The sequence below is a fragment of the Lithobates pipiens genome, unplaced genomic scaffold (assembly GCF_037356315.1).
Source record: "Lithobates pipiens isolate NorthernLeopardFrog02 unplaced genomic scaffold, aLitPip1_a1.2 Scaffold_22, whole genome shotgun sequence".
In the NCBI taxonomy this organism is placed as follows: Eukaryota; Metazoa; Chordata; class Amphibia; order Anura; family Ranidae; genus Lithobates; species Lithobates pipiens.
In genome coordinates this window covers 160,713,016-160,740,427 of record NW_027507784.1, presented here as the reverse complement: position 1 = coordinate 160,740,427, position 27,412 = coordinate 160,713,016, and the positions used below count along the sequence as shown (strand labels likewise).

General features: G+C 44.1%; 1 protein-coding gene across 2 annotated transcripts in view; it reads left to right on the top strand.

The window, feature by feature from the left end:
- Positions 1-27,412, top strand: part of PARD3B (par-3 family cell polarity regulator beta) — a 2,156,380-nt gene that overhangs the window by 991,642 nt on the left and 1,137,326 nt on the right. For both annotated transcript variants that reach the window (XM_077448525.1, XM_077448526.1), the window contains exons 17-18: positions 19,092-19,295; positions 22,389-22,602. In XM_077448525.1, the coding sequence (XP_077304651.1) occupies positions 19,092-19,295; positions 22,389-22,602 (418 nt within the window). The remainder of the gene's footprint in view (positions 1-19,091; positions 19,296-22,388; positions 22,603-27,412) is intronic.

Below are 27,412 nucleotides of genomic sequence, written 5' to 3'. Positions count from 1 at the left end.
GTGTGTCATTGTGTTGTTTGAGTGAGTCTATCCCCAAGATAATATAGCCATAGATTAGGTACACCCAAAGTTTGAAGCACATACCAAAGAGATTTGTGAAATCCTGGTTTCTTGAAAAGCCATACACATTTTTTCATGTCTCTCTAAAGAGACTCTGTGATGGATTTGGTGATGTATAAAGAGAAAAAAAAGTACTTTAAGAAAAATTGCCATCTTTATTGCCATAACCCTGCCCAAAAAATGGGATGATAATTATATTGAAAAAGGACTTGATATGTGGGGGTAAGATGTATCTAAAGGACCACCCAATTTATTAAAGTGGAGTTTGATAAATAAAAGTGAGCAGCTAAAAATAAAAATACTGCAGCTGCTGACTTTTAATAATTGGGCACTTAGCTTTCCCAGGGTCCAGCAATGTGAGGGAACGAAGCCCAGCTGTGGCTTCACTGTTGGCGCCCAGCTGTGGCTTCACAGCCGGGCATGCACTGTGCATGCGCGGACCGCACTGCACACTGTGACTGGCTGGGTAATCATCTAGAACCTGTGACGTGTCCCAGATGATTGCCGAGAGGGAGGAGGGAGAGGTGAACTTACCTGCCGCGGTGCCCCGGGAGGAAGTCGGAGCTGGAACCCTCTAAAAAGAGGGTTTCCACTCCCCCCCCCCCCCCCCCACTGCCACCAAAAAAATGACATGCCCAAATGTGGCATGTCAGAGGGTCACCTACCCTAAAGCAGAAGTTTCATTTTTGGGTGGAACTCCACTTTAAACTCCTACTTGTATATAGATTATGGATTAGACATCCTGTCTTTTGTTCTTGAGCTTGGGCCAGGAGGCACATTTGTTTCATGTTCTATGGCCTTGCCCCTTGCTCCAATTATTTTGGGTACTGTTTAATGGAAACCGCTTCAGGCCTCCCTAATCACTACTGCTCCAAAGTGTGTCTTTTGAGTTTAGTAAAGGATCTTCACATCCCTTCACACCCAAAAAAACTATTAAGAGCTCTATACTTGTCAGATTTAACAGTACAGACATGGTGTACTCAATCACCTCTTACAACTGTGCCCCTGGACGGTTAGTGCCAGGTGTTGAGGTCCAACTGTATCTCTGAATGTATGTATTTTATACATGCCTTGAAATAACTTGGTGCAGCCGCAATTACCTTTGTTCTAGACGACTTCTTATTATTGAAGGACATTAAACAGTTTATTAAATTTTCCTACCTAATTGTAATATATAGTAGAGCTTTGTTTATACTACAGCATGCTTACAAACTCAATAAAAAGCATTTAAAAAAAAGGAAATGCCAGCAATTACAGGGATGGTTGGTAACCCTGGTATGTACGTCAAATAAAAAATTTACTGTAAGTCTACTTTAGGCAAAAGTTTTTTTGTTTTTTCATTTGAAAGACAGTGGGGTCAGTGATAAAGGATGATAACCTCTGTCATATTTATATACCTATTGCTATTTGTCTCCACTAGCAAATATTCCCTTAATTTATTGTGTTTGTGACAGGGGTCCCAATGGACAGGAAACAAAAGGGGAAATCTCTCCAACTAGGAACATGGGGAGCAACAAAAAAGGTTTATGTAGTGAGGTCGAAATGATTACAACCTCCATCATGTTTCAATTGCTGTTGGCATTTTCCTTGTCCCTATTGATTTCTGTGCCTAATGCCATAAAGATGGAAATAAAACCAACAAGATCACAGACAGCTATAAAAACCAAATATAGGTTCTAACTCTACGTACAAAGAAAAAAAAAAAAAGTTAATAAGTAGTTCATTAAATGAAATTTGTGTTTTTTATCTCTTTTAACAGATTATATCAGTTAAAAGAGATACAAAATCAAAGTATGAGTGCCGCTCATAGAATGTGCATGATATGACAACAAATAATTATCAGTGTTAATATTCTTTTCTATACATTTTGTTTTTACAATTGAAAAACATTGAATCAAAGAATTGTTGGATTATATAGAATTCTGATTCTTTAGCTTGAAGGGGCCTAGCTGTCCACTTTTACTGAAAGTAACTTAATGCTAAACACAATTGGTTATCCCATCTGGTTCCTTTTATATTTATTGAGCTTGACAAGATTACAGTGCATAAAAGAGAGAGTGGGAAATAGTCTTTACTATTTGGGTGGTCTTCACTTTCATGCTCATAAGCTTAATATTACATATGGAACCTGAGCTGGACAAAATCCAGTGGAATTCACACCGGTTAGCAATATGTTTTAGTATTAGTTGTGCTTCTTGAAACATTTGGGCACCTACAAGGTGCAGTGGCATGTTACTATATACAGCTAAAAACCAATAGTTAATGTCCAAATAGCAATTTAAAAAATATTATTTTTAAGAAAGAAAATTTACGGTGTACCTCAGTGGAGGCAGGCAGGGTGAGTGGCATATATTCTTTCATACCCACAAATACCAGGTGTTTCTCTAATCTGGTCATTTGATTAAGTTGTCAGGGAAGAACAGGAAAAACAGCTGCCATTGCCTCCTGTAAAGGGAAGATGTTACTTTGCCCAGTATTAGCAGGTTTGTTTTGAAACAAAACAGTTGGAAAAATGATAGAATTTATTTTTTGCTAGCAGAGATACTCTAAAAGGAAGTTAAATTAGAGTCTGATGCATTGACAACAGTACCAATTATAATACTCATGTTAACTTGCAAATTCTACCTATTCTCTCATGGCTGCATCTTCACTTTTGACCTACCCATATGCAGAACATAATGAATGTCACATTTTTTTCTACACGTTTTGACCTTAAAACAATACACCTATGCCTACCTCCAGAAATGTTAGCCTGTAAAGAATCCTTTCACATGAGCATCTTCTGTAAATATTTAATTATATATTTTCATGTGGCAACACTGAAGAAATTACACTTTGTTACAATGTAAAGTAGCGAGTGTACAGCTTGTATAACAGTATAAATGTATTGTCCCCTCAAAATAACTCAACACACAGCCATTACTGTCTAAACCACTGGCAAAAAAAGTGAGTACATCCCTAAGTGAAAATGTCCAAATTGGGCCCAAAGTGTGTGGCCACCATTATTTTCCAGCACTTTCTTAACCTTCTTGGGCATGGAGTTCACCAGAGCTTCACAGTTTGCCACTGGAGTCCCCTTCCAGTCCTCTATGATGACATCATGGAGCTGGTGGATGTTAGAGACCTTGCACTCCTCCACCTTCCATTTGAGGATGCTCAATACAAATGAGCTCCGGCATGTTCGCACTGCCCATGCGCAGAGCCCGCCGGGAAGCCGGCACTACGCGGTGCTAATTACAGACAGTGAGACATTTCCCAATCTGCAGCCATGCATCGGGACAACGTCTCACTGCCTGTGATTAGCGCAGCGCAGTGCCGACTTCCTGGCTGGCTCTGCACGTGGGCTGTGCGAATACGCTGGAGCTCATCCTTAATGCTCAATAGGGTTTAGGTCTGTAGATATGCTTGGCCAGTCCATCACCTTTACCCTCAGCTTCTTTAGCAAGGCAGTGGTAGTCTTGGAGGTGTGTTTGGGGTCGTTATCATGTTGGAATACTGCCCTGTGACCCAGTCTCCGAAGGGAGGGGGATCATGCTCTACTTCGGTTTGTCACAGTACATGTTCGCTTTCATGGTTCCCGCAATGAACTGTAGCTCCCCAGTGCACTCATGCCCTAGACCATGACACTGCCACCACCATGCCTGACTGTAGGCAAGACACACTTGTCTTTGTACTCCTCACGTGGTTGCTGCCACACACCCTGAACACCATCTGAACCAAATAAGTTTATCTTGGTCTCATCAGACCACAGGACATAGTTCCAGTAATCCATGTCCTTAGTCTGCTTTTCTTCAGCAAACCATTTGTGGGTTTTCTTGTGCATCATCTTTAAAAAATACTTCTTTCTGGGGCAACAGCCATGCAGACCAACTCGATGCAGTGTGCGGCATATGGTCTGAGCACTGACAGGCTGACCCCCCACCCCTTTAACCTTTGCAGCAATGCTGGCAGCACCCATATGTCTATTTCCCAAAGACAACCTCCGGATATTATGCTGAGCATATGCACTCAATTTCGTTGGTTGACCATGGTGAGGCCTGTTCTGAGTGGAATCGGTCCTGTTAAACCATTGCATGGTCTTGGCCACCATGCTGCAGCTCAGTTTCAGGGTATTGACAATCTTCTTATAGCCTAGGCCATTTTTATGTAGAGCAACCATTTTTTTTTCAGATCCTCAGAGAGTTCTTGTCATGGTTATGCAATAGAGTTTGTCTGCTTACCTGTCTGCATGTGTTCATTTCTAGAGACCAGCCGAACCTCACCTGACTGCTTTTATATCCATCCTCTGGCATGGCTCCACTCTAGCTCCTATCAGACAACTCTATATTAACCTGTGCACTGCTAGCCTATCCTGCTGATCAACCTTTGTGTGTTAGCTTCCTGTTTCCTGCCATGTGCTCTGCTACTGTTTTCCGTTACCGACTTTGGCGTGTCTTGACTATCCCTGTTTGCCTGTTATCCTGACCTTTTGGCGTGTACCCGACTATTCTTGTCTGCTTGTGGCCCCGACTTTGGCTTTGTCTCTCACCATCCCTATCCTCCTGTTGCCTACTGTGGGTGTGAGCTGGGGGACCCTGGGGGTCGCGACCTGGAGCCAGTTGCAGCCAAGCCCATCCTCACCACCAGAGGCGCTGGTGAACACCTGCTGGCTCTTAGACTCTGTGCCCCAGGGAATCTTACGCTCTTACCCCAGTGGGATCTGTCCCCCGTCTGCAGCAGTCAGCCGTAGGGTCCACAACCTTGCAGTGCACATCTGTCACCTGGGCTCTAGGTGACCTGACAGTTTGATCAGCCATGGACCTGGCTGACTGCCGCTCCCTGCAGTCGATCCATTGCAGGGCATAGTGCGGAGACTCGAGACCCAGGAATCTAATCAGACTGATGACAGGTGATGCGATTCCTTCAGGATCTGGCTTCCCACTTTGAGCAGCTACAGGCTTCCTTGGGAACCCTGAACCTGCAGCCTCAAGTACAGTCTGCGACTGCACCTATCGCACCAGTTGCATCCACGCATTCATTATTACTGCCAGCTCCGTCCCATTTCTCTGGGGACTCCAAGGCCTGCAGGGGCTTCCTCAGCCAATGCACCATTCATTTTGAGCTCCAGCCTCAAAACTTTCTGTCTGATCCGGCAAAGGTAGCCTATATAATTTCCCTCCTCTCCGGTGAAGCTTTAGCCTGGGCTGCTCCCCTGTGGGAGAAAGATGATCCAGTAGTTTCCAGCCTGTCCGACTTCTTGAAGCTCTTTCGTAACATCTTCGAGGAGCCAGCTCGGGTTTCTTCTGCGGCTAGTGCCCTTTTACGCCTTCGCCAAGAATCTTGTTCAGTGGGTCAATATGCACTTCAGTTCCGTATCCTTACAGCGGAATTGAGCTGGAACAATGAGGCCCTGGTCGCAACCTTTTTACATGGCCTCTCTGACCGAGTGAAGGACGAATTAGCAGGAAGAGCTATCCCCGCCAGTCTGGACGATGTAATCTCCTTATGTAATCAGATTGACATTCGTTTCCAGGAGAGGTCCTTAGAAAAAAGACGCCAGCACCCCCTAGGTCCTAGTCAGCCTGAGCTTTTTCCCTGTCGCCCTGTGGAGCATCCTCTGTCTGCTGAGGAACCCATGCAGCTGGGCCGGACCAGACTAACCCCCGAAGAACGTGCTAGACGCAGAACTCTGGGCTTGTGTCTTTATTGTGGGGGCAAGGGTCATTTTCGTGACTCCTGCTTGCTCCGTCCGGGTCTAATACATTTGGAAGGTGGAGTATTGGACCCAGAAACATCACCTTCTCGTCTCCTTCTTCCGGTGTTCCTCCATGTAGGCTCTTCTCCCCAATCGGTCCTACCATATCTGGACTCCGGGGCTGCTGGCAATTTTATGGACTGGAGAACTGCTTCTTCTATGAAGCTTACCCTTTCTCCCCTCGCTACTCCACTGGTAGTCTCGGCTATTGATGGCACTGTGCTCCCAGGGGGCCCTATCCGTTTCCAGACGCTACCTATTAGGATGTCGGTAGGTATACTCCACCAGGAGTGGATCTCCTTCCTCATCCTACCCAAGGCCTCTACCCCCATTGTATTGGGCCTTCCTTGGCTACAGCTCCACTTGCCACATGTGGACTGGGTCTCTGGGCAGATCCTGGCCTGGGGTCATTCGTGTTTCTCGTCCTGTCTTCCCAAGGTGACCCCCAAGAGGAAACTTCCCATTGCTACCACATCTGTATCGTCTGATCTTCCCGCGGCATACAGCGATTTCCGGGATGTGTTCTGCAAAAAGTCTGCTGAGGTGCTTCCTCCCCACAGATCTTTTGACTGTGCTTTTGACCTTGTCCCTGGAGCAACCCTGCCCAGGGGTCGTACCTACCCTTTGTCCATTCCAAAGACCCAGGCCATGTCTGAGTATGTCGCCGAGAATCTGGAGAGAGGTTTCATCCGGAAATCCTCATCGCCTGCAGGAGCAGACCCTGCATCAACTATAGAGGTTTAAACGCAGTGACTATTAAAAACCGATACCCCTTACCTCTAATATCTGAGCTATTTGACAGGTTGAAGGGGGCTTCCATTTTCACAAAGTTGGATCTCAGAGGTGCATACAATCTCATTTGAATACGGGAAGGTGACGAATGGAAGACTGCGTTTAACACTAGGGGCGGGCATTAGGAATACCTGGTTATGCCTTTTGGTTTGTGTAATGCTCCAGCTGTGTTCCAGAACTTTGTCAATGAAATATTCAGGGATCTACTGTACCAGTTTGTTGTCATCTATCTGGATGATATTCTCATCTTTTCCGAAAATCTGCCTTCTCACAGAAACCATGTACGCACCGTACTTCAGCGCCTTAGAGAGAACAATCTCTATGCCAAGATGGAGAAATTTTCCTTTGAATGTTCCAAGGTCCTGTTTCTGGGATGTTTTGTTTCTAGTGCGGGTCTTCGCATGGATCCCGGAAAGGTCTCAGCCATTACCAACTGGCCCCTTCCCGCTTGCCTCAAGGCCACACAGCGCTTTCTTGGCTTCACAAATTAGTATAGGCAGTTCATAAGGAATTACTCTTCCATTGCTGTGCCTATTATCGCTTTGACCAAGAAGGGTGCGAATGCCAAAGACTGGCCTTCCGAGGCTGTCTCTGCGTTTCACGATCTGAAACAGGCCTTTGCCTCTGGACCCCACTTGGGGAGACCAAATCCTGAGGATCCATTTTTTATTGAAGTAGACGCTTCTTCGATGGGGGTGGGAGCTGTGCTTCTTCAGGACTTTGAGAAGAAACGTCAACCATGTGCGTTCTTCTCCAAAAAAAATTCTCAGACAGAGAGAAATTATGCCATTGGTGATCGGGAACTTCTCGCAATTAAATTGGCGTTGGAGGAGTGGCGTCATCTCTTGGAAGGTTCCCCTCACTCCATAACGATCTTTACTGATCATAAGAATCTACAGTACCTACAGAATGCTAAACGTCTGAACCCCAGACAGGCCAGGTGGAGTCTCTTCTTTTCTCGTTTTAAATTCACGATTACGTACAAACCTGGTTCCTGCAACGGTCGAGCTGATGCTCTCTCGAGGTCATTTGACACTTTGGACGAGGAGTCCAACCCTGATCCTGAGCCGATCATTCCTACCTCATGCATTGTTGCCCATTCTACCACCCTGAAATCAAAAATTCCTCCTGGTAAGACCTTTGTTCCCACGGAGCTAAGAACTAAGATCCTTCGTTGGGGACATGATTCCAAGGTGGCAGGTCATGCTGCGTTCCTCCGATCCTTCCTGCTCATCAGTCGTCACTACTGGTGGCCTAATCTCCGCTCGGATGTTAAAGACTATGTTAAGGCTTGTCACGTCTGTGCTCAGTCTAAATCTTCCACTCAAGCCCCTGCTGGTCTTCTCATGCCCTTGCCCATTCCTAAGGAGCCCTGGTCTCATATCGCCATGGATTTTATCACTGATCTTCCACTGTCGGAGAATAATACGGCCATTTGGGTAGTAATCGATCGGTTCTCCAAGATGGCTCATTTTGTTCCTCTTCCTGGTCTCCCTTCTGCCCCTGCCTTGGTTCCCATTTTTGTACGAGAGATTTTCCGCCTTCATGATGTTCCTTCTCATGTCGTTTCGGACAGGGGTGTGCAGTTTACTTCTCGTTTTTGGAAAGCCTTTTGCAAATCCCTCGACATTACCTTGGATTTTACCTCTTCTTATCATCCCCAATCCAATGGCCAGACTGAGAGAGTTAATCAGGAGTTGGAGGTCTTTCTCCGTACCTTGGTCTCTGCCCATCATGATGATTGGGCATCACTATTACCGTGGGCTGAGTTCTCCCACAATAATCATGTTAACGTCAGTTCTCAGAAAACACCCTTTGTCACTGTTTATGGAAGACATCCTCCGCTTCCTCTTCCTATGACTTGTTCTTCTGACATTCCAGCTTTGGCTACCATTCAGGAATCATTCAATTCCATGTGGGCTGACATTCATGATTCCCTCCAGAAAGCTGCCAACAAATTCAAGAGTTTTGCTGACCGTCGCAGGCGTAAGCCACCTTCTCTTCAGCCAGGAGACAAAGTCTGGCTCTCCACCAGGAACATCAAACTCCGAGTTCCTTCCCTCAAATTTGCCCCAAGATTCATTGGTCCATACACCATAATTTCTAAACTGAATCCGGTTTGTTTCAAGCTCCAGATTCCCAAAAGCCTCAAAATCTCTAAGGCCGCGTACACACGGGCGGACTGTTCGCCCAACTTTGTCCGGTGAACAGTGTTTCAGCGGACAGTCCGCTCGTGTGTGGGCTTCAGCGGACAGTTTCAGCGGACAGTCTGACGAACAAAGTTTTTCGGAATTTCAGTAAGACAGTCCGCTGAAACTTGGTTTCAGCGGACAGTCCGCTCGTGTGTAGGCTTGTTCGACAAACTAAGTTTTGCGCATGCTCAGGATTTACACGGCGAAGGTTGCATTGCAGTGTATTGGACGTCGAATTTCTCGTCCCGTCGTACGTGCCGTTCACGTCATCGCGCACGCTTTCAGCGGACTGTTGGTTCACTGTGTGTGGTCAAGTCCGCTCATGCAAATTTTGAGCGGACTGTTTGTCGGATTGTTTGACAAACTAAGTTGGGCGAACAGTCCGCCCGTGTGTACGCGGCCTAACTCCTTCCATGTTGCCCTTCTGAAGCCTTTAGTCCTCAATAAGTTTTCTCGTCCTCTCTCTACCGTAGCACCGGTTTCTGAGGATGATCAGGAGTACGAGGTTAGCCAAATTTTGGATTCCCGACTCTGTAGAGGCATTCTCCAGTACCTCGTGCACTGGAAAGGTTTTGGTCCTGAGGAGAGATTGTGGATTTCGGATTCCAAGGTCTTTGCACCTCGTCTGTTCAAGAAGTTTCATTTGAAGTTCCCCTCTAAACCTGGTCCCAGGCGGGGAAGGGGGAGGCCTCGTAAGAGGGCGGGTACTGTCATGGTTATGCAATAGAGTTCGTCTGCTTACCTGTCTGCATGTGTTCATTTCTAGAGACCAGCCGAACCTCACCTGACTGCTTTTATATCCATCCTCTGGCATGGCTCCACCCTAGCTCCTATCAGACAACTCTATATTAACCTGTGCACTGCTAGCCTATCCTGCTGATCAACCTTTGTGTGTTAGCTTCCTGTTTCCTGCCGTGTGCTCTGCTACTGTTTTCCGTTACCGACTTTGGCGTGTCTTGACTATCCCTGTTTGCCTGTGATCCTGACCTTTTGGCGTGTACCCGACTATTCTTGTCTGCTTGTGGCCCCGACCTTGGCTTTGTCTCTCACCATCCCTATCCTCCTGTTGCCTACTGTGGGTGTGAGCTGGGGGACCCTGGGGGTCGCAACCTGGAGCCAGTTGCAGCCAAGTCCATCCTCACCACCAGAGGCGCTGGTGAACACCTGCTGGCTCTTAGACTCTGCGCCCCAGGGAATCTTACGCTCTTACCCCAGTGGGATCTGTCCCCCGTCTGCAGCAGTCAGCCGTAGGGTCCACAACCTTGCGGTGCACTCCTAAGCCCTACAGTGTGCATCTGTCACCTGGGCTCTAGGTGAACTGACAGTTCTTTGCTATGGGGTGCCATGTTGAATTTCCATTGACCAGTATGTGAGAGTGATAACACCAAATTCAACACACCTGCTCCCCATTCACACCTGAGACCTTGTAACACTGAGTCACATGACACAGGGCAGGGAAAATGGCTAATTGGGTCCAATTTGGACATTCCAATTTTGTTGCCAGCAGTTTAGACATCAATGGCTGTGTGTTGAGTTATTTTGAGGGAACCACAAATTTACACTGTTCTACAAGTTGTACACTCACTACTTTAGTTTGCAACAAAGTGTATTTTCTTCAGTGTTGAAAATTTCTTCACATGAAAATACATAATATATTACTCAGTACTCAGTTTTGTGAGATACTGTATACCGTTCAAAATAATTCCAAAACAATTATTAAAAAATATACAGAAGTATTTATAGCTTCTGTGCCCAAAAGTATGTGTATCAATGTAATTCTGAAACAAACTGAATTAACAGTACATGCAGTAATCAATCCATTCAATGAAACATGAGAATTCTTCTGCCCAAGGAACACAACAGATCTCAGTGTATGTGTGTAATACTCCACCACCACTGAAATGCTCATGGATCACTTTACATTACAGACCACCTGATTACAAAAGGTCTAATAACACTTTTTCCATTTAACCGGGATCAGCTAAACAACTGGTTCACTGGATCTTCTCCTCTTTAGTTCCAAAATACATAAATGGCCATAAAAGGATGCACAATACAATGAATAGTACTCTTTGTTTGAAAATACTTAATTCCTTTATTATTTTAATAAAACCAAACTCACATGGACACAGTTACACAGAGGCTAAACACCACTAGTCTGAGCAGTATGCGACCTGCAAAGACCAGCTGACAGCTCCAGATGACTGAGATCAGGCTGTTATTCCAGGCAACAAACCAATGTTCTACTCGCTGTGTGCCTTGAGTTGCTCCGCCCTCCACAGTATGTTAATTAATGACTTCATCAGAGGGGGACTCATTGATTCACTGATTTATGCTTCATCAGTTTATACATCTGTTTTTAGTGTTGTTTAAATTAGTGTGTACTTCAGTTCAGTTTGCAGCAGTTTAGACAAAAGAAACTAATCATAGGTGAGATCCTTGTAAACAGAAAAGGATGCATCCTAGTTATATTTAAAAAAAGACACCAAAACAGATACCTATTGTTTGTAGGTGGATGTAAACAAATGGTCATCTGTTTGCCTCCACAAGCCCATAGGAAAGAATCCCTGTCCATTTTTCATTCAAAAACAGACAGATGAAAAATAGACAAAACACTTGTTGATTTAGTAAAAGAACAGCTGTACCATTGCCAAGTGCTTAACATTTTTTTCCCTGTAAGCTCAGATGTCATAGTTTAGAATTCTACTTGAGATGTCATCTTAGAGTTTTTGATCTTGTATTTATCAAGCTTCCTCAAAATGTTTTGACCTCTTCAATTATTTCCCTGCAAATTTTGTCCTGGGTTATCTTTCTCACAACCCAAAATCAAACCCATGCCATTTCACCAGATGCCATTCATTTGATTTTCCGTTGGCTATAGCTTGCTGTTTCTGCTGCAATTTGAATGTGGTCTAGGAGCTCCGTGTGATTAATTGATTAGTCTAACTGGTAACAATCCTGTTGGTGGGAGAATATATATATTTAGGTTTCATGCCAACAGGATGTAAAAAGCACCACTTTTACAGGTGTTTGATTTTTTTTATTCAGCCTGTAAACTTACCTCTGTTAGGCCCGTTTCACACTGGGGTGGTGCGGGTAACGGCGGTAAAATGGCTCTATTTTTAGCGCCGCTTTAGAGGCGGTATTTGGCCGCTAGCGTGCGGTTTTACCCCCTGCCAGCGGCCCCAGAAAAGGTTAACACCATCACAAAGCGCTGCTGCAGCAGCGCTTTGCCATCGGTATAGCCATGATGCCCCAATGGCAGGAGCTCCTTCACCACTCCAAAGATGCTGCTAGCAGGACTTTTTTTTACCGTCCTGCTAGTGCACTGCTCCAGTGTGAAAGCTCTCGAGGCTTTCACATTGGAAAGACAGCAGTGGCTGTTTCAGGTCGGTTTGCAGTCTCTATTTTTAGTGCAATAGCACCTGCAAAATGACTCACTGTGGGGGCGCATGCGCGGCGCGAACCTGGACGGTCGCACTTGAGCGGAGCTCCGTCACAGCGGGGACACTAACTCGCTCCACCCGGGGCCGTTGAACACGCCGATCGATCACACAAAGTACCTACACCCCCGGGGAAAAGATCGGTGCATGCCGTCCGCCAAGTTCCGTCGCGGGAAACCAGCACAGAGGTCCCTTACAAATTATCTCCTCAGAGCCCGGCAGATGGCGGGGAACTTCCAAGATGGCACTGACCCGGGACGCACGCCGGAGCTCAGAGGCAGCCCTGCAGCCTCCCCTGCACACTCGACCAGGGATGGGGAGTACCCTTTGCAACTCACTAAAGCGGACTTGGATGACAGCCTCACAGCCATGTATACAAAGTTGGCGGAGAAGTTCCAAACCGAACTCCATAAGTCCACCAGCAATTTACAACAGGAGCTCGCTGCATTGGGGGGCAGGACTGATTTACTAGAAACTAAGCATGATAAGCTGCAGCTTGCATACTCTGACCTCCGCAGAGATCATGATCAGGCCACTTGGAGGACCTTGACAATAGAAACAGACGTAACAACCTGAGGTTTAGGGGGGTCCCAGAGGCCATTACTGACCTAGCCCCTGCCGTACTTAAGTTGTTTCAATCTCTGCTGCCTGCTACTCCCATTACAGCATTTATATGTGACAGGTTGCATAGAGCTTTGCGGCCCAAGCCCCCGGAAGACAAACCACCAAGAGACATTATTTTGTGCCTCAAGGATTATTTGGTGAAAGAGGAGATCCTGAGGGCAGCCCGAGCCACCCCTAATATTACCCTAAAGGGGGTGAGGATCCAAATCTACCCTGACATATCCCCGGCTACCCTGGACAAGCGGCGTAAGTTTAAGGAAATCACAACTCCCTTGCAGGAAGCCCGTATACGGTACAGATGGGGATTTCCATTTAAGCTACAGGTTATACAGAACGGCACCACGTACACGGTCATTACCATTCAGGAGGGAAAGGAGCTCCTGGTCAAGCTGGGACTCATGGCAAAGGATGACCTCCCCAGGATGCCTTCTACACCTCGCCCCTCAGCCATCTGGGCCACCCCTTCCCCGCAAAGAGACCGCAGGCGGCAAAGGCAGAATCTCAGAGCCCACCTCCTGTGATGGCTTGTTTTTACATTATCCTGATGGCCCGTAGGCCTTGAATTTAACTCCGGACTTGGATTTGATTGGACTGGCGGACTAGTATTTTAGCCAGATGGGGATTTCTTGCCTTGAGCACAGTGCCTTCACCACCCTTTCCCCCTCTGGTTTATTGAGCACATCTTGATGCACCCTTAGCTCTACCTAGTCCCCGCTGTGTTGAGACGCTGGGCCCATGCTTGTCTGTCCCCCCGCTCTTACATCCCCTCGGGAGAGGAGAGAGTTGGGGTGTGCGGAGGCGAGTTGGTCTCTGCTCCTCCTGCTCTCTATCTCCTCATAGGAGGACGGGAGTGTTGGACCCTGGGGTCCTACTGTTCAGGAAGGTCTTTCACCTGACAGATTATGGTTTATCTTTATGTCGGGATGGTCTATCCCCTCCCGACCCCAATGGTTTTGTTGTTCACAATGTTGCTTATGGTTGTTTTTATTTTCAGGTACGGGACTCTATTTTGTAATGTTGCTCAGTTAACTAATGATATGATCCTCTTGGGACGCTATTTTGTATGCTTTTACATGCCTACTTTTGCAGTGTGGCCTATTAGACAGTCCAATGTGTACGTGTATATTTTACACCCCCCCCCCCCTCGGGATCGGAGCTATATTTTTCTTATAGGGTTATACTTGCCCCTCTATATACCCAATGGGGATTAGGATAGTCTCACATAATGTTAAGGGGTTTAACTCACCTCAGAAGCGGAAGAAAGCATTCAGAGCCTATAAACAGTTAAATGCGGATGTGTTGCTTCTGCAGGAGACACATTTCTCTAAGGGTAATCATCCCTCTTTTTTTGATGAGGCCTATTCCCGTGGTTATTACACCACTTTTGCATCCCGATCCCGGGGGGTGGCTATTTTTTTTAGAAATGGGGTGCTATTTAACATGGATAGCGTGTATAAGGATCCGGCGAGCAAATTTATCATTCTTCAGGGTTCCTTGCAGGGTAAACAGGTCACTTTGGCGAATGTATATGCACCCAATGAATCACAACTTGCTTTTTTTAAGACATTCTTCCGGGTCCTAGATGGTTTTATTTCTCCTCACATGTTAGTGGGGGGAGATTTCAACTTAGTAGCTCACTCAGTGCTAGACCGTAGTAGGGACAGAGGTTCCGCCAACGCCTTTTCTAAATCTCTGAAAGCAATGCTTATCTCCCATAATTTGACAGACTCCTGGAGGGCCCATAACATAGGGGCCCGGGAGTATACCTTTTATTCCCACCCTCATGACAGCTACTCCAGGCTGGATTATTTGTTTTGCTCACCGATCCTTTTGGCAAACTCCACAGCCGCGACCATTCACCCCTGCCCATGGTCTGACCATCAGATGGTATCCTTGGACCTGACCCATATGGGCATTAAGCCCTCGGTGGCAGGATGGAGGCTAAACGAGGCACTCCTTTCAGACCCAATTTTGGTAGCACAAATCTCCTCCCACATTTCAGATTATTTTACCAATAATGATACGAATGATGTGTCCCCCTCAATTCTGTGGGCTGCGCATAAGGTGGTAGTTAAGGGACACCTGATTCAAATAGCGGCAGAGAGAAATAGGCAGAGACTGGCAGATACACGCAGACTCACGATCGAACTAGACAACTTTATCATTTACACTCTCAAAACCTTGACCCTAACCTATTACAACAAATCAACTCGCACAGACTAGAACTTGACAAAATCCTGTCTGACAGAACAGAGAAGACTTTACGCTGGTCTAAGGCCAAGTTTCTGTTACACAGCAACTCGGCCTCGGCCATGTTTGCTAAGAAGCTAAACCAATCTATCCAATCCCCACACACATATAGGTTAAGAAACGCTGGCACAGTGGTTTCCCACCCTTCAGAGATTCTTAAAAAAAATTCAAAATTTTACACGGACCTCCTTTCCCCCCGGCCTCCCCTCCGGATCCGGCGCTTGGGACTTGGCTAGAGGACGTACCGCTCCCTAGTTTAACCCCGGAACAAATCCAGGATTTAAATGCCCCTTGCTCTGATCAGGAAATATATAAAGTTATTAAATCCCTTAAACCTTCCAAAACTCCTGGGCCGGATGGATTCTCGGCTCAGTACTATAAAAATTTTCAGGACTCCTTGACACCACACCTCAGGGCCATGTTCGACCATGTCCTCGGGGGTAATACTTTCCCGGAGGACATGCTGCTAGCGAATATGCCCCTGATCCCCAAGCCTAATAAGGATCACACCCTCCCGCAGAATTACAGGCCAATATCGGTTATAAACACTGACCTTAAGATTTTTGGGCGCATTTTGGCCGACAGGCTCTCTAAAATAATCACTTCACTTATCTCCCCGGACCAAACGGGTTTTATACCGACCAGACAGATCACGGATAATATCAGGCTCGCCTCTAATGTCATACAGGATGCTGATCTATTTTCCCGCAGAGTCTTGCTGTTGAGCCTTGATATTCATAAGGCGTTCGACAGTGTGTTATGGTCCTATCTCGAATTGGCTTTGGAGAAATTTGGCTTTTCAGGAGCCTTCGTCCACGGTTTCAGGGCACTTTACCACCACCCACACACTTGAATCAAGCTGCCAGGCTGTAACTCAGACTATTTCACTCACCAGGCAGGGGTGCCCATTGTCGCCCTTACTATTTGCCCTGGCCATTGAACCCGTGGCCAGGGCGATTAATCTTAACCCTAACATTAGGGGCTATGTTAAGGGGGACCAAGAATTTAAACTGAGCATGTATGCGGACGATGTGCTCCTGTTTCTGACAGACCCTATCGTCTCCATACCTAACCTTATCTCCATCCTGCATGATTTCCGGGGTCTGTCTGGTCTAGGTGTCAACCTCTCGAAGTGTTCGGCCCTTCCGATTAATTTTCCCCAACAGACAGCAGCACAGATTCAAGCGAATTTCGGCTTTCCTATGGATGGCCAGACCTTCTCTTATCTGGGGATTAAATTAGCCACTACTAGCCATAAAATATACCTAGCTAATTACCCTGCTATGTTTTCCCGTGTTAGACAACTGTTACACTCCTGGGACTCTTACCATATTTCATTTTTGGGCAGGGTACAGGCAGTCAAGATGTCGATCCTCCCTAAACTTTTATTTCTATTTAGATCCCTACCCAACTATATATCCCGCCTGACCCTGGAATCCCTGCAGAGGGATATTAATAAGTTCATCTGGCATAACAAAAAGCCCCATTTAGGCAAGCATATGGTCTACAGGGCTAGAAACCAGGGGGGTCTGGGTCTCCCGAATATCTGGTTATACTATCTCTCAGCTAGATTCCTTCAACTTGCTCAATGGCACTGTTCCCCGAGGACTATACCCTGGCTGCGCTTCGAGCGCTCCTCGGTGGCCCCCTATTACCTCCCCGGCCTACTTTGGAATAAAACCCTACATATAAAAGAGATCTCGGCCCTGAACTCAGTTGTGAGTCAGTCACTTCGCCTATGGTCTCTGTACTGTGGGAAATTCTCTCTACGCCCCCCCAACCCAAGGATGGCCTCTTTTATTGGGAATCCGGAGTTCCCGGCTGCCCTTCATGACCAAAATAGTTTTGAATTATGGGCCCGGGGGGATCTGATCACCTATGGTTCCCTGCATGTCAGGGGGACTTTTCGGTCTTTCGAATCTCTCCGGACCTCCCACGCCCTCCCTAACTCAGAATTTTTGCGTTACTTGCAAATTAGGCACTTTTATAATACCTACTTCCCAAGGGCCACCTGGGGGACAGAAACCTTTTTTGAGAGACTCTGTGGCCCGGAATCTAGGGATAGGGGTGGTATCTCCATTATATACTCATCCCTTGCAGGTGTAGGCCTCTTGGAGAAATCTGCGGCCATACTTAAGTGGGAGCTGGAGACAGGGGAGGAGGTCTCCCCAGAGGAGTGGACTTGCAGAATTTCAAATATGCACAAGTGCACCAGGTCCGAGGCGGTGAAAGAAACGGTGGTGAAGCTACATACCAAGTGGTATTACACCCCCGCGAAAATACATACATTCTTCCCCACCGTTTCTGGATCTTGTTTTCGGGGTTGCCCCGACTCAGGTACTAACCTTCATATATTTTGGAGTTGTCCGGCTCTCAGGACCCTCTGGCAAAAAGTGCAGGATAGGGTATCGGGGATTATTGGCACCCCCATCACGCTTACCTTCCAAATGTGCCTTTTCTTCGCTGATATCCCAGGTTCTACCCCCCCTGACCAAAAACTTTCCCATACCATCTTCAGTGCAGTACACTGGCCGATCGCCCTATTCTGGCGCTCTCCTACGGTCGCATGGGATCAGGTACTTAAGAGAATGGCTGCCATACAGTTAATGGAGAGGATTTTCATACAATTATGGACACCATGCAGGTGTACGATCTTAAGTGGAAGTCCTGGACTCCCTGAGGCCGTAGACCTGTAGGCTGAGACAGACTCGGAGTCTGCTCACCCCAAATAGGGGTACAGACTCGGATCAATAGTTTTTTTAGCCCCGTACCTTCTGGAGCAATTATTATAATTTTACAGTTTAGTTTATGTTTTTTGCTGTTTTTCTTGTCTTTCTTATGTATTCAATGGCATATCCATACTCAGATACCTGTATAGCGGCACAGTTGCTACTCCAATACGTGGCAGCGTGGGGGATGCTCTGACCCTGATTTTTTCCTTGCTTTCCATACCCCCACGAACGATGACTAAATGGTTGGGTTGCAGGTACTTTTCAGACAATCTTCTGTTATGCACTAGGAAGCTTGTAACTCCATTAATGCACTCAATGTACTGCTGTCGCTCTGTTTACGGTGATGTGATGCTCATGTTCTTGATCAAATGGTCGCTTACTGTATATGCCTATTTTTTTTTTTTCTGTCTCAATAAAAGTTCGTATTAAAAAAAAAAAAAAAGACTCACTGTGAAAGGGGTCTTATGCTCATGTGGCCATGCACATATAGGCGTTTCCAGGCTGAAAAAAACACACCGCCAGCGCATAAGTCTTTGGGCAGAAAAAAACATGAAACATGTATGAATGCTAGACCTATTTTTTTTTTTCTTTTACCGTAATGCAGAGAAAGCATTAAGGTATTATAAAGATGAGTTGTTAGTCTACTACTTATCAAAATATATTTGTCATGACAAAAGGCTGAAATAAAACTTCAAAAATGTTAAAAATAATAACAAATGTGACTTATGTAACTTAACCAATGTTAACATCTTTATTTAGTGTTTTAGGTGTATTAAGGAGTAGGGATGGGCAAACGGTTTGGCCTGAGTTTGAGTTTGGGCTGAACATTTGTCCATTCTCCAAACACCAGAATTTTTAGGCTGTTTGCCCCAACAGTGCATTCTGCATCAGGGTGTTGTGTAATCTGGTTGTTAAAGAGCAGGACCAGTAAGCCAAGTGCGGCATCCTTAACCAATGAGTCATCAACTGTCAATGGGTTACCACTTGGGGAAGCAATATAAAAAAGGTGAACAATAAAAAAATAAAGGTGCTGGTAAAAGAAAATAACAGCGTGGGGTCCGACCAGTCCATACCAGGACCTTCAGATCTGGAGGGGAACCCCACGCTAATATTTTTAAAAAAATGGTGTGAGGTCCCCCAAAGTCTGTACCAGAAGACCCTTATACTACCTTATATAGGTAAAGAAATTGTGTGATAGGTTTTAGAACAATTTACATTAAACCATTACAGCTATCAATAAAAATTGGCAATGTTTTTCTTGCAGATTCTCCTGGAAATGATCTTGGTCCAAGATTGGGTCTAAAAAAGTCCAGCTCGCTGGAGAGTCTGCAAACAGCAGTGGCAGAAGTCAAGAAAAATGATCTTCCTTTTTACAGACCTAGACCACACATGGTCCGTGGTAGGGGCTGTAATGAGAGCTTCAGGGCTGCAATTGATAAGTCTTATGATGGACCAGAGGCTGAAGAAGGTACTGCACTGTCCAAGCTTTGTTTTTAAAACTGCAATTGTAACATGTGCTTAGAAGGCATATATATATATATATATATATATATATATATATATATATATATATATATATACACACTATATTGGTAAAAGTATTGGGATGCTTGCCTTCTTTACACACACATGAACTTTTATTGCATCCCAGTCTTAGTCCATAGGGTTAAATATTGAGCTGGCCCACCCTTTGCAGCTATAACAGCTCGGGTTGAGGTCAGGACTTTGTGCAGGCCAGTCAAGTTCCTCCAGCCCAAACTCGCTCATCCATGTCTTTATTTTTTGCTCTCAATGCTGTACTGCACTGGTGACAGTATGTAAACAAAAAAAAACCGTGAAACATAAATGATTTAATTACCTAATTTTCCAAAAAATTGTGACAAAAAATTGCAACTTCAAAAAACTTGCCATGCCTCTTACTAAATACGTTGGACTGTCTATTTTCCAAAAAGGGTTAATTTGGCATTTTAAAGTCCTCGAGATAGCCCATCAGTACATCTGGATTGACCAATTTTTAAATATATATATACCATTGTTTGTAGACACAATAACTTAAACCAATTATAACAAATGTACACGTATTAAGATTGTATTTACCAAAGAAATGTGGCAGAATACATGTTGACCTAAATATATGAAGAAATTAGATTTTATTGAATGTGTTTTATAACAGAAAGTAGAATAACCGAGCAATTGCCAATCAGTGCTGAATAGCATAAAAATGGCATGGTCGTGAAGGGGGTAAAACCTTCTGGAGCTGAGGTGGTGAAAAACCTGTGAACGTTCCTCCAGAGTAATGTCTGCATTTAGAAGCCACAGATCTGAATAAGACAATTTTGCTAGCATAAGAGACCTAAAGACATTTTGTAAATCCTTAGATTTTGAAAGGAGGGTGTTTTTAAGCTTAAATACAGTTATACAGCTTGTGGTAAAATGCCCCCATGGTCATAGCCATAGGTTGAAAATAAATGGGAATACCATCTGATTGGCCTAAGTGACCTGGCAGTAGAGAATAGGAGTTGGCTCTGAGCTTATTAACCAACATCCTAGGGGATATGTTAGAGAGCTCATAGAATTTTTGCTTGGCCCATAAAAGCGAGTACATATATACATCTCTAAAGCCTTTAATTGGTCTCCAATAAGGGAAACTGAGAGGTTCGCTAGTAGCTGTTTTTTGGCTTTATTCCTTATACTTGTACAGGTCTAAGGTGATTGTAGCATAATTAAACCATGCAATCTGGCTTATTTCTGACCCTGCCAGGTTAGGTATCCGAGGAACAATAAAAAATAGTCAAGTCTGGAGTTCAACTTTTGGGAGTTGGAATAAAAAGTGAATTTTTTGTGAAGCGGGTCCTTAATCAGTCATTTCTTCCTGATGAATTTGAGACCTTTGACATTTTAAGATCTTATTCTCAAGGAGTAATAGGTCTGCTGTATATAGCAAAATAGGTAAATCAGATCCACCAATATAAAAAGAGAGTACATAGAGTAAAAGAACCCTCACATTGTATAGGATTAAAACAAGCATGGTCTTTAAAGGCTGAACACGTTGGTATGAAGAACTGGAGGTGCGGTCAAGCTTGCTTTTGGAGCATGCATGCTCCCTTATCAAGCAGATATGCCTGATGAAGGAGCATGCATGCTCCGAAGGTGAGCTCTACCACCCCTTCCATCCTTTATGGCTGACATGCTTGTCGTAAGATAGTCTTTCGCCCCCAGAGCCTGGGGAACCACCTGAGCCGCTGGAAAGTGCTGACAGCCACTGCCGCCCAGCTGGACCTAGGAGCCATGTGAGTGTATACTATGTTGATTAAACCTGAATTGCTACTAGCTTACTGCACTCAGTGGCACCATTCTCCCTCTTCTTTCTCACCCATGAACAGTGGGGTCGTTAAGGGGTGGCTATTGAGGCTGGTGCCCTGAATCTGGGGTCCATAGCTCCGAGTCCAGAGCTGGCCCTATCATGAGTGTGTCTTGGGGCTGCCTTGACACATTCTGTCTGCACTCTGTGCTTCACTGACATCCAGAGAAGGGAGATGAGTGTGAGCAAGTCTCCTCCTTGCTCCGCCCATATCATAGAGGCAGGAGGAATTTTCTCACACTGAGCTCCTGAGCAGGTGAGTGCAGACCATGGGGGAGAGGGAAAACTCTGTATACCAAGCATCTCTGTATATACCCAGCCTTTCTGTGTACACCCAGCCTCTCTGAATATACCCAGCCTCTCTGTATACACCCAGCCTTTCTGTATATACCCAGCCTCTCTGTATACACTAGCCTCTCTTCTATATACCCTAGCCTCTCTGTATGTAACAATCTGCATGTGGTGGCAGGTGACATGACGAGCTGTCTGGGGACCCCAATGTAAGGGGGAGGCTCTCTAGGGACCCTGATGTAATGAGGGGGCTTTGGGGAACCTTATGTAAGATATAGCGTTTTTATATATAGTATTTACATGTGTATGTCCACCAAGCGTATGACTTTCTTTACTTCGCTGATATGGGCTCTAGCCCCAGATCTTTTGTAGACCTAGCAATGCCCCAGCCCTTGAATACAGAGTCTCTTCTGCTCTCATCTGCTGGCTGCCCTCACTGATATTGATTAGAATCTTTATATACAGGTCTGGTCCCACCTGTACATGAACTTTGCCCACTGATCCCCTGGACTCTGTATTATTATAATTACTGTTTTCAGTTCGCACCAGTTGTATTTCCTAGTTCTATTTTATTGTATAGTACCTCTTACTTGTGCTGTACAATTCACAATATTTAAATTGAATATACTGTATAGATTGCTTTAAATTGCTTTTAACAAATCATTTATTAGTGAAAATGATTGACTTGGCCTGTGTCTTCTTGACCTTTTCATTGTAAGATTATGTATGAGGTAATCAGGGCAGTTTGTCATGATGCATGACATGGAGCATGTGGGGGATCAAGTGACCAGCTGTAGAGAAACCAACTATTACCCATTACGAATGTCATGCTTAAACGTTTGGTGATCTCATTGAATGGCAATGAACGAGCACTGTATGTGTAATTGATTTTCCACCCTTTTTACCTAGATGGTCTTTCTGATGTGAGTTCCCACTCCAGCCAAGCAGCCCCAATGGAGAATGCACAGCTAGAAGATACTGATAAATCAAACAAGGACAAAAAAAAGAAAGATAAGAAAAAAGAGAAGGAAAAGGACAAAGGAAAAGTGAAGGATAAGAAAAAGGAAGAAACTGATGATCAGGAGAAGAAAGCTAAGAAAAAAGGTTTTGGCGCAATACTAAGGTATGACCATACTCTTACGCCTTAAGTTTTAGTGAAAAAGTACAATCCATGGCATGGATGTACAATAAACTCTTACATACTATTAACTTACTAAATAGATATCATTTTCTGTACTGGGGTTAGTAGTATGTTTTAGTTTCAAAGAGTTATGCTGATACGATACTGCTAGAAGCCTCAAAACCATAAAAATTTAGAATGGCACATCATTGTTCTGTTTTGTTCAGAATACTATTACACAATAATAAACACAATACTACTTAACGTGAACCTGCCATGTCAGCCAGTGTGTATAAACTAGCACTATGAGCAAGTTTGAACAATACCAGTTCCTTCTTGGCTATTGATGACTCTGCCTCCTAGACCTAGACAATATATGCGGCCTTGACTTCTCTTTAGAGCTGAACTGAAGCTTTTGTTACACTTTACATAGTTTTCTTGGGCCAAGCTGGCTTGTGAAGTTGCTGGATGTACTGTATAAACTGGTTGTAGCTGAGGCTACATACAGCATACCGCACTATGTTCCAGGTTCAAGCTGAGATTTTCCTGTCTTATACCCAGAACACTATAGAGTCTATCTGATTGGTGCTCAGCCATTTAGAGAAAGCAATGTATTCTAGCAATAAGTCAGAGTAGTGGGCTGATGATGTCACAACCTCTGACTCCAATTAGAGGAAGGTTTGTCTTCATTGCCAGAATACATTGATTTCTCTGAATGGCTGAGCACAGATCAGATAGACTCTATTGTCTGTTCTAGGTATGAGACAGGAAGGTCTCAGCTTGAACCTGGAACACAGTGCTGTATGTAGCCTCAGCTACATACAGATTATACAGCACATCCAGTGGCCTCACATGTTAGTGAGGGACATAGTTTGTTTGGGCTGGCTTGACCCAAACAAACTATGTAAAATGCATCAAAAGCTGAAGTTCAGGTTTAAATTTGCATTAAGCTGCACCTCTTCCTGTCATTAAGTCCCTCCTTCTATCATTTAACTGTCAATTACTATAGTGAGCAGTAGGTTCTGGCATTTGAGGTTAAATGACAGGGGCAGGGCATAATGACCAGAAAGGTTAGTTTTTTTTTTGCATTGGTGAAAAGCCTTTTTTAAAGCCTTGGCCCATAATGCTGGATCCTCTCAAACTGCAAAGTAACTAAGCAGGCACTGGTCAAATTTTGATCCATCTTTGGCCCCTGCACTTGAAAAGAATTCAATCTATAGCCATGGCCAAAAGTTTTGAGAATAACAAAAATATTAATTTTCACAAAGTATGCTGCTTCAGTGTTTTTAGATATTTTTGTCAGATGTTACTATACTGAAATACAATTACAAGCATTTCATAAGTGTCAAAGGCATTTATTTACAATTACATTAAGTTCATGCAGAGTCCACATTTGCAGTGTTGATCCTTTTTTCATACCTCTGCAATTCACCCTGGCATGATGTCAATAAATTTGTGGGCCACATCCTTACTGATGGCAGCCCATTATTGCATAATCAATGAATGGAGTTTATCAGAATTCGTTTTTTTTTTTGTTCACCCGCCTCTTGAGGATTGACCACAAGTTCTCAATGGGATTAAGTTCTCGGGAGTTTCCTGGCCATGATTCCAACATTTTGATGTTTTGTTCCCCAAGCCTCTTAGTTATCACTTTTGCCTTGTGGTAAGGTGCTCCATCATGCTGGAAAAAGGCATTGTTCCTCAGCAAACTGTTCTTGGATGGTTGCTCTTGGAGGATGTATCTATACCATTCTTTATTCATGGCTGTGTTTTTAGGCAAAATTGTGAGTGAGCCCACACCCTTGGCTGAGAAGCAACCCCACACATGAATGGTCTAAGGGATGCTTTACTGTTGGCATGACACAGGACTGATGATAGTGCTCACCTTTTCTTCTTCGGACAAGGGTTTTCTGGATACCCCAAACAATCGGAAAAGGGATTTATCAGAGAAAATTACTTTACCCCAGTCCTCAGCAGTCCAATCCCTGTACTTTTTGCAGAATATCAGTCTATCCCTGATGTTTTTCCTGGAGAGAACTGGCTTATTTGCTGCCCTTCTCGACACCAGGCCATCCTCCAAAAGTCTTCTCTTCACTGTGCGTGCAAATGTGTTCAAACCTGCCTGCCGCCATTCCTGAGCAAGCTCTGCACTGGTGGTGCCCTGATCCCGCAGCTGAATCAACTGTAGGAGATGGTCCTGGAGCTTGCTGGACTTTCTTGGGCGCCCGGAAGCCTTCTTCACAAATGCAGTATTTTTTTTATAGTATTAAGTTAATTTTCACGGCAATGAGGGACTTTGAAATTATTTGCAACTCATCTGATCACTCTTCATAACATTCTGCAGTATATGCAAATTGCCGTTATTAAAAACTGAGGCAGCAGACTTTGTGAAAACTAATATGTATGTCATTCTGAAAACTTTTGGCCATGGCTGTACCTACCGACATCTGTTTGACTATCCTGTCAGATGGAAGTCACTGAATCAGAGCTGCAGGCAATCAGCTCCATCTCTGTTTTGTTTATTCTGACAGTGGGAGAGTCTCCCTGCCGTCATAATACAAAAGTACAGTGGGGAGGATTCCCACATCCACCTCGAATGTGTAGATCAAGGCTTTGGTTCAGTTTTTTTTTGATCAGCCCACGAAAAAAAAAAAAAAACTGAACCATGTATGGCCAGTTTAGCCCATAATGTCCTGTAAACCTTTTGTCATGCACTAAATGTTTGTTATAAAACAAATTCCACGTAAACTGTAGCATTAAAAAAAAAAAAAAAAAAAATGGTTTAAACCTGTTATAGTGACACTTTTAAGGGATTGCAATTTATACGTGATGCTCAGAACTGATGGATTGATTTCTTATTATGAAAAATTGAGATACTAGTCCTCTTTTTGATGTTTGTTCATCTAAATACCAGCATTATCACAGAGATGCTGCTTCTGAAATGAAGAGGCACTGGGGTTCATTTACTAAATGCACTTAGACTGTGCACTTTGCAAATGCAGTTGCACTCATTTTCCCCTGATCTTAGTGAATGTGGTAAAGTTTTGCTATTTCCATCATCCAATCATGTGCAAAAAAAAATGCTAATTTTTTAATTGTCTTTGCACCTAATTGGGTATTCTTTACAAAAGTAAACTTTCACCACTGTAAGCTCTGAAGAAATTTAGTGCAACTGCACTTGCAAAGTGCACAGTCTATTTGCCTTTAGTAAATATACCCCGCTGTTATACTTTTTTGGATTTAACATTTAGGCTCAGTTCACACTGCAGTGTTGCCCTTCAAATCCTCTGCGGGTTCCCGCATCACATGTCTTCCAGAAGCAGTTCACACTGCCCTATGTGAACTGCTGGGAGTGTCAATTGAAAGATAATGACACCTCCAAATCAGTTTGCATATCGCAGTGCGAACTGCAAATTCGGACTGGAAATGGATTACATGGGTGTAAACACCCATGCAATCCGATTCTGCTGCGGACCCAAAAAAGGGTCCTGTGCGAGTTTGGTTTGAATGTGATGTGAATTTAGCCGTACTATCTGTATGACTGAAATCACATTGTACAGAGATCGCATGTGATTTGTACTGCAGTGCAGTGCAAATCACATCCAATGTCGGACATCGCAGCTGTTTCTGGAAAAAAATACACATATACTAGCAAAATAATAAGGAAAAGTTAATAAAAATAAAAAACTGATGAAAAGTAACATAAGCAACAACTTCAATGATACTCTGTCATACAGTTTACTTTAATTATGCTTATTGATTATGGGCTTATTAATCTATTTTGAATAGGGTGTTGATGGGTTGAAACCCGTGTTAGGTTTTTATTACTGTTTGTTTTCCCACTTGGAATATTTCCATTTCTGTTTTGCAGACCAACTTGTAGAACCTATTTTTCATGGACATTTTACCAGACACTTGATAATTTGCCCAAAACTCAATCTTTATTTAAATATTGACTTAACATGTTCCTGGTCAGGGTACACCACAGAGTTCCTATGCCGTTTTTGCTAATGAGGCATCCCAAAATAAACAGCTAATGAAATATTTTATGTTTGTGTATCCTCGCTGTTTATAGCCTCCTACTTGCTTCTGGTTAACAGAGCAAACACTCTGTATTGCAAACCACAGACAGTGCTGATATCTCTATGAGTTCACAAGGTTGGAAATGTAGCTTGCAGGTGTTGCATTCCCAATTTATCTGTGACTGTGACAAACGCTTGTTCCCTGTAATTTTGCACTGAATAATTACTTTGAAGTTTAAATGGGAACTAAACTTTAAAAAAGGGATGCAATCATCAGACTGATTTTTATGTTAGAAGTTAGTAAAACTATTTCCATATACATGTTCTATATATTCATGCACTTTAGGTGAATGTTGTTTAAAGGGAAACATCAGGAAAAATGTAAGCTACTTGCTGATTAATTTGTTTCATAGCTGAGCACTTGGCACAGAAACTGGTAATTTTTCCGACTAGTGCAGGATGGCTTAAAAGTTTTGGTGATTGCAAGGGGAGGGGAGTAAGGAAGGGTCTAAAATTGTGTTTATGGGTTGGTTTGGTTTAGATCGGGGTTTAAGGTTAGGGTTATGTTTTAGGGGGGAAATGGTAGGTAAGTTTTAAGGATAAGGGTTAGTTTTTAAGGATGGAAATAAACCCACCTCTGTACTAACAGCCTGTGCTCTACAAGATAAATTAATTGGGTAGCTATAAAGCCACCTGATCACTTATGTTAGTTTAAATGGTTCACTCCCAAGTGTGTCCCATTGAAAACAACCAATCAAGTACTGTTTGCACTTGATCTGGTTGGGGGAATG